The sequence below is a fragment of the Chanos chanos genome, chromosome 13, assembly GCF_902362185.1.
Source record: "Chanos chanos chromosome 13, fChaCha1.1, whole genome shotgun sequence".
In the NCBI taxonomy this organism is placed as follows: domain Eukaryota; kingdom Metazoa; phylum Chordata; class Actinopteri; order Gonorynchiformes; family Chanidae; genus Chanos; species Chanos chanos.
In genome coordinates this window covers 11,059,864-11,067,789 of record NC_044507.1, presented here as the reverse complement: position 1 = coordinate 11,067,789, position 7,926 = coordinate 11,059,864, and the positions used below count along the sequence as shown (strand labels likewise).

Below are 7,926 nucleotides of genomic sequence, written 5' to 3'. Positions count from 1 at the left end.
TTCATGTTATGTCGTGCAATCCTTCACACACACACAGAGCGAGATGTCTTTTCAGAGAGAGAGGGAGAGAGAGAGAGAGAGAGAGAGAGAGAGAGAGAGAGAGCGAAAGAACCTCAGACCTTTTTCAGCTGGAAACCATTAAAAGAGGCTGCCGCCCTGGGCTGGGCATTGAGAGGGACAGACTGTCCTATTGACTCCATGATTCCAAACACTGTGTTTCTCACTCTTTTGAAAAAAAAAAAAAAGAGAAAAAAACCCTTCAGTTCCTGTGCTGAAACGGCTGTTTCTATTATGGGATACAATAGGGAGAGGTCGGTGTAGTCAACCTCATCTGACAACAAATCAGCCCCTCAAACAGAGCATGAGTAAATCAGACTTTACCCTGAGTGCCTCTATCATGGTACTGCCCTTTCCCCTTTCCCTCGTCCCAGCGCAGTGACCACGAAAAACAGCAAAGGAGCTCAGTGAAGTTTTAAAAAATAAAAGCAACATAAGAGAGTTGCTTACTGGCTATTTACTGGAAGAATTTATTGCCACCAGCAGGTGACGGACTGCAGAGAGATCCTCATTCTAGAGAGGAGATTCGATCAGTTATAACCGAGATACAGTTGGTATGTTGGCAAGCACTGAAATTTAGGGTTTACAGAGTGAAAGCTAATGAAAGCTTTTGGTTGCATACATCAAGCGCACACACTTTGGCTGGTGTGATAATAACTGGTCAAAGAGAAGTGCTATGTCACAGGGCGACGGGGGTGGGATTGGATCTAAAAGGGAACGGGAGCGATCTATGTGGAGAGGTCATGTTACGTAAACAACGCCACACATCAGACTAATGATGTGTTAGGGATAAATAAATACAGTGGGTAACACATAATCAAATCAAGTGTGGCAGACGTTTGGACATAATGATCATTTTTACACTTTCAGGTTTACTTTTTGTTTACTGTCTCAATCTGTGACATGTTTGTTTCTGTTATGCTGAATCAGCAGATGAAATGAAGTGAAAATATGAGCATGTGCTTGGTGAATCTTGATCACACACTCACATGCGCATAAGCGGTGACGTAATGGGGCTTGCTCTGGACTCTGAGTGGCAGGCTTACAGGCTATGTCAAAACACACACGGTGGTATGTAAGCCAGTCCACTGTTGCTTGGCAAATTCTCTCTCTTACTCTGACGTTCTAACATTAACTTACTCAGTCCTTTCACAAATGTTTTGTCTTGGCACTGTGTGCTAAACCAGCAATGGGCTAACTGCATGAATGAACTTTTCCCTGAAACATTTCACTGTAATCTTATCATCGCAGTATGGATAAATAGTATGTAAATTTAAGGATCTATGGTTGTTTTGTTATGGTTGTTCAAGTAATTCTAATGACAGTACACACACACACACACAACCTCTCCACATAGATCACTGTGTGTTTAAAAAAAAGTTTCATGACTAATGTCAAAAGAATGAGTAATAGACTGATCATTGGTAAATTACTAGTTAAATCTTTGCTAAAATTTCAACCATGATACAATGAATCCAAGCCCAGATATAAGGTAAAGAAAACAAAAGAAAACAAAACATCGGTGCAATTCTTATTCATCTTTTAGAATTAAAATGCAAACACACTCAAGATTAAATCAGTCATTAATGCTATCTGTGTATTCACCCATGCAAGACTTGTTTCGCTATTGCTTGATCCGTTTGGTTACCTTTTACCGTTTCACCATTACAATTCACTGAGATAACACTGCCCCCCTGTGGTGTAATAACTGCACTTCTCTCAGCAATTACGATACTCTTGTACATCACGTTTTCCTGTAACAGACAACTACATTACAATACAATAACCCTCCCTGTTTATACTGGATATATAAGTATACAATGGCAAATACTTACCTGATTAACATATTAATATAACACAAGATTAAAAAAAGTAGGTGTTGTGCTTTAGTGTCAGAGGTATAAAATGAGGAAAGAAAACTGAACAGCACACAAAAATCCTCAGCTACACTGATTTTATTAACCATTTTATCTGGTTTCCTAAGTGTAAGCAACCACACAGGCAGCACATGAACTCATCAGTCTTCATAAGGCGAAAAAATATTTCATTTTATCAGTAGGAAAGAAACTGGGTTAATTAAAGAAAAAAAAAAATCATGAAACACAGTAACAGAGCTCTAGTGAATGATGGGTATGCTTAAACCCTGCAGATTACAGTAAGGTGAGAAGTGCAAGTGATAATATATTCAAAACACTAAAATTTGGTCATTGAGAATTAGTTCATCAAAAGACTGACAACACTTTTAACATACAATTCCAATGCTATTTGTGTGAAATGCGCCAAATGCACACCTTCATCCCACATCCTGATCAAAACTGATGAAAGAATCATTTCGGGAAAAAAAAAAACTCTGAGTTTTACATATACCCCAAGGTACAGAGTAATAATTATTAAATGCCAGGCTAAACATCAAAATCACAATATGAAGCTTAGTGCGTGCTGATGATTTTAAGAGTGGAAAAAAAAGTGTTGTAAGCCAACATATTTTTAAATATTTATCACACGACAGTTTCACCTCTGACCGCACATCTGCCAAGAAAGGCCGGACATTTCAATTTATAACGTTCAACCGAACGAAAACAAGTTTCAGTTATAGATCCACCTGCTGTAATAACTCTTCTTTTCAATCAGAGGCAAAACATGGGCCACTTAATCATGAGATCAGACATTTACGGTTATGAAAAGATACAGTGACAAAATTCCCTGTCACTATTTCTGGATTTTTCCACAGTGGTTTTGCTCAGCATAGTTCATCTTAGCATTTGATGTGTACACGCGGCTCACAAAAGCTAAGAGGCTTTAAAGTGGCCTATGAATTTTTATGATGTTTGTTAATACTTATGCCTTTGACAACACTGAGAGCAATAATGTAACTGGTAACAGTGCCTTAAAATCTTTGTGACTCCTTGTGTGTGGATTACAGTGTCACATTAAAATGAAAAAGCTTTCATATTGCTCTCCTGAAAAGCAGGGCGTTCCTTTGAGAACATTACATCTTTCTCAAGTCATGCTACACCACGCTCTCCTTACGAAACAGAAGGCACTTGTTGTTAGCAGGCATATCCACCTATAAATGGGAATTCACAGAGAAATGAGCGCATGTTAGCATCACAGAACCTCAAATGAATAGAGCAATCAGGTAAATCATAATATAAGAACCTGATGATATACCTGACATATTTATTGAGTATGAGAGTATATTGTTAAGACCAACACAAACATCCTGAGACCCAAACAGTAAGATATTTCTTCTGAAAAAATGGAACCGCTCACCATTTTCTCCAGATACATGCCATTTTCGTTGGCAAGAGAATTGAGAAGCGATACATCTCTGAGTCCCCACTCAGGATTCCTGTGGGAAACCACAAGAAAGAACAAAAAAAATTATGTCAGGTAAAATAAACTCAGGCGCTTTGTTTAAATCATCAACTGGTTTAATTTTGAGAGGACCTGAGGAGAGCTAGGTGTTACCAACCTTGTCCTCAAACTATAATCAAAATCAAGGTTGCTCTGCGGTGTGATCTGGCCATTCACAGAATAGGGCTATGGAGAGAACCAGGTGATTTTTGTCAGTTTGTCTGCAGTTTGGGGTGTATTGTGTCATAATATCACAGTACACAGTACAGAAAACATTCAGGAACATAACTCAGAGAACAGACTAAACTGCTACAGGGACAATGTTACTTGAATGACAACACGAAAACCAAAAGAAAAAAAAAAAAACACTTATCACCCAGAGACATTTATATTCACAGTTGTACTAAGAACATTTAAAGCTCTATACCCCATAGGTGACAAGTAATCCTTGTGGCTTCAGAATCTTCCCCGCTCCTCTGAATAAACCCTGTAAGACAACACAGCTTGGATCAGGGAGGTCATTAAGCTATTTCTTCCCTTTAATACCAAAGAGCTACAGCAAACAGTTCCCTGTACGGGTCTCATAGACCCTTCTTCAGAGCAGCAATCTTAAACACTGTTAACCTCCCCTCTGTTCCTTGAATGTGTTTACAATGTCTTTGAACAGTGAAAATTGTGCAGGTGAGTGTAATCCTTACCTGTGTGCAGCCCAGAGGAGAGATGTGGATCATGTTAATGTTAACGATGAGGTCAAGCGATTCTGGCTGCACCCCTCCCCACTGCTCCCATGACTGCGACGCATCCAGATAAATCGGTGCCTTCACATTCTGCACTTTGTGATGCTTTCTGTAGGCCTCAATACTGCAATTTAACAACAACGTCATCTCGATATACAGACCAAACTCTTAAACTTACTGCCCGTTACCGTTCAGATATGCTTTTACACGAGAGCCTTTGAGGGTCTTCAACTTCTACAAATGCTGTGGTTAGCTGGTAATCACTAAAAAAGCAATTACGTTTTAAGGTTCCCATGGATGTCAACAGAAGGTGATGCTTCGCCTGTTATGAACGTAACTGAATAAATTACTGAGGTTCCATATTGCTTCTGGTATGACTCATTCTATGCTTGTAGATTTTATTTAATGTTAATAAGTGTTCATCCTTTATGCTCTCCGTGGGAAAAGAATAAGTAAATATCTAAACGCAATGCACCAATAGGCGTCATAACAGACGGAACCGGCCACAAACAATTCCAGCCAACAACATGTATGCACAACACAGACTTTCATACACACTCACCTGGACATAGATTGTGCGTCGATCTCAGATGGTTGCCATGTGATTTTCGGTAATGCAAGAGCAAAGTGCACGACATGCTGTCCTGTCCCTGAAGAAATTTCTAAAGCATTTAAAACTTTATGTGGATCCACACAGCTCCTTAGCACAGACAAAATAGGTTCCTTATTCCTCTCTGCTGCAGCGGCACAAAGCATCCCAAACAAAAAACGACGGACTTTTGGAAGAGAAAAAAAGATATCACTTAAGATGCTCAAGACCATCGAGGTTTTCTTTACCGTGTTTGATTTGGTTGTATTACGCGATGAAGAGTGAACGTTGCTCCTAAACTACGGCAAACACAAGAGGACATTATACGTCACTGCCGTTCCACCACAGCAGAGTATAACTAGCTGTAAACCCCAAAGCAAAACAACAAATACCTGGACCAACCTGTAAATTTGAGACGAAGAAAATTATCCAGCCCTTCTAGCATAAAATATCGAAAATCAATAATTTTAAATGTTTTTAGCTTCCTTTGCATTTATCCATTTCTTTTTTTAAAAGAAATGTAGTCATTTCACAGAAGACATTTAATTTCAAAACCAATTGCAAAAAAAAAAAAAAAAAAAAAAAAAATGGAAATGTGACGCACTGAAAGACTGCAAAGAAGCTTTGAAACGCCTGAAAGCCGTCCTTATCTAATAGCCACTCCACCATCACTGGCAGTATACTGAAGCTATTCTCTCCTGGGTCCAGTAGTTATGTCAGTAAACCAGTAGAGGACGACAGTGCTCACACATACAATCTACAAAATTGTGACACTCCGTCTGATCCGGACTGACTGTATGACTGATGTTGGAAGGTGAACTTCCTGATCTGAATGTGCTGGCTGTTATGACAGTACACTGTTTACAAAGGCCATTTGTCAGGTGAAATGTAAAAGTGAGGTTTATAACAGTCACGACACATCTAGCAGAAAATATTTATCTCTGATGTTTTGTGGTCAAATTTTTATAACTGATGAATCAAAAGGCCTCTCACCTCCTCAGCTACATATATGATTAATCTTTGAGAAACCGCCGATGTGCTATAGATTTCACGAATTGCTGCCATTTCATATGTGACACCATATTGTCTCACAAAACATCCCTCAAAAACACAGTCCACTACTAAATCACTCAATATACAGCAATAATGACATGGAATTTTTTTTATTTACATATAGTGTTCAAAATGGAGATGCTGATGTAATATTTGTAGAAGAGAGATGGTACTTTTGGTATTTGGTATTTTTAGAAATAACTTTTTTTCTGTGTTTTGTTTTTTGTCATGTTTATGTGATAATTGGCTGAACACAGGTGCCCTGAATAACAAAATTACAGTTACGAGTTCTCTGTGCATTCTCCACTTAAAATTTAAAAGATTTAATTGGTATGTGGCGTAAGAATATTGGCATTGTCTAACGGCCGAACTCAAAGTATTACACTTCCCTCCAGAGTCTATTTTGTATTCAAATCTTCTTGCCTACAGACTTCCTTGTCTGTCTTAGTCTGTGCAAATCATGCTTGCAAGGTTGGAGATCACAAACTGCTTTCGGTGACTAAAGCGTCATAAAATGTTGTTAAACGAATTATACAATAAGGTTTTGGTTTCAGCCAATCATCTAAGTGTAATTCAGCAATGGGTACTTTGGACACTGTTTTGGACAGTTGTTTTGTTTTGAAAATGGCATTGTCACATGCATGTAACAGACTGGGTGTGTGAAGATTTGAAATTTTCTGCATGAAGTGGGTTAATATCAGTGGGATATATTGTATTACCCAGAAAATTAAGATTACAGCAATGTCATATGAAACTGGCTACAGGGACAAGCTAGGACACTTTCCAAAATCTTAAGATCTAAAGCTGCTACACTGTAAAAAGTAATTGATATCCTAACTCATTAAACAAAGTTAATTTAAGTCACTCTTACAGATGTTCTTTTCACTTAGAATAATTTAGTAACGGCAGATTTGTGACGTCTAAAAAATTGATAAACTCACGCATATTAAGTAATCCCTGTTTAATTACTTGAGTAGGTAGAGCAGCTATGTGTGATCATGCGCAGTTGTCCATATGAACGTTGCTCTGGAAAGGACAGAACAACGCGGGAACAAACCAAGTCAACTGATTGCCTGCTGCAAAAGGTAAATAACTGCTGAAATTAACTTTCATTAACTTGATAAAATATCGTCATAAATAAATGCAATCGATGTTAGCGTATATGTGTAATATGAGGCGAACTTCAAAAAGTGTCCAGCCAACAGACAATACCGATTTCTTACCTTATGTTATTCCTATAATGAAACGAACACTTCATCTTAACTTTACTTGTCACCAGGACATACCGTCATGGTTTCCCATTTTACAATTTGCTGTTATTAGTTTCATCCTGTATTGGCAATAACATTTAATATATAGTTTCTGACGAAGCAGCTACCGTTATTTCGCAAAGTGCGTCTCAGTGATGGTGTGTAGACATTGTCGTCAACACTTCATTTCTGGATAGATATTATTGTCCGTGACGGTGGGCAGGATTTTTTTTTTCTTTTTAAGAAGATTATTCTTACTGTCTCAATATTGATGACAAAGCCGAATTTCTGTAAATATATACTTTGTTATTGCATTTAAAGTACAAGATTCATCTCTCTCGCTTCTCTCGCTTTCGTTTACTGGGAAACCAGAGACGATGACTTTCGGTTGTAAAAAAAAACAAACAAACAACCCCCCCCCACACACACACACGTTATTACAAAGCACCAGCAGAAGAAGAGAACCCTGGGCGTGTCCAAACCAAGCAACCTGATAAACTAACGGCATACTGCTGTTTCTCACAGTAGATTTCCCTATCCACCAAACCTCTGCCTCAGTTATACAAATCCCAGAAAAGTGATTAACTTCCCACAAAATATATGCAGTACAGTATGTGCTGTATGAATAATTGCTTGTTGTCTTGATTTATGAATAGTAATATTTTATTTATGTACTGTATTCAGACCACAGTCATGCTTTACATGCAAAAACGAATTACATCGAGGTCATTGTACAATTGTATCCATATTTATAAGAGAAACCAGAGCTCCCTTTCTCTCAAGCTGTCATAGTGTTTATTATCGCCATGTAGCTGGATGTTGTTTTTTCTGTTTAGCGTCTTTTATTTAAAAGAAAACAACAACCTGGGAACGGAATAGACTT

General features: G+C 38.2%; 1 protein-coding gene across 3 annotated transcripts; it reads right to left on the bottom strand.

The window, feature by feature from the left end:
• Positions 1 to 1,994: 1,994 nt before the first annotated feature.
• mettl26 (methyltransferase like 26) lies at positions 1,995 to 4,994 on the bottom strand. Of its 3 annotated transcripts, XM_030790091.1 has the most exons (6): positions 4,714 to 4,994; positions 4,113 to 4,275; positions 3,842 to 3,901; positions 3,533 to 3,600; positions 3,331 to 3,409; positions 1,995 to 3,124 (listed from the first exon to the last, which is right to left on the bottom strand). In XM_030790091.1, the coding sequence occupies exons 1-6, from the start codon at positions 4,971 to 4,973 to the stop codon at positions 3,068 to 3,070; spliced, it is 687 nt and encodes a 228-aa protein (XP_030645951.1). In that variant the 5' UTR covers positions 4,974 to 4,994; the 3' UTR covers positions 1,995 to 3,067. The 3 variants fall into 3 exon arrangements, with proteins under 3 accessions (XP_030645951.1, XP_030645952.1, XP_030645953.1); XM_030790092.1 differs by lacking the exon at positions 3,842 to 3,901; XM_030790093.1 differs by lacking the exons at positions 3,533 to 3,600; positions 3,842 to 3,901; positions 4,113 to 4,275.
• Between the last annotated feature and the right edge of the window lie 2,932 nt (positions 4,995 to 7,926).

What these genes read in the sequence shown, in the direction of transcription:
- mettl26 (XM_030790091.1), bottom strand. Translation starts at nt 4,973, where the DNA reads ATGGTCTTGAGCATCTTAAGTGATATCTTTTTTTCTCTTCCAAAAGTC. An exon ending in CTCCTCTGGGCTGCACACAG is followed by an intron (nt 3,902 to 4,112) that starts GTAAGGATTACA and finishes GTTGTCTTACAG; the next exon opens with GGTTTATTCAGAGGAGCGGG. An exon ending in GATTATAGTTTGAGGACAAG is followed by an intron (nt 3,410 to 3,532) that starts GTTGGTAACACC and finishes GGTTTCCCACAG; the next exon opens with GAATCCTGAGTGGGGACTCA.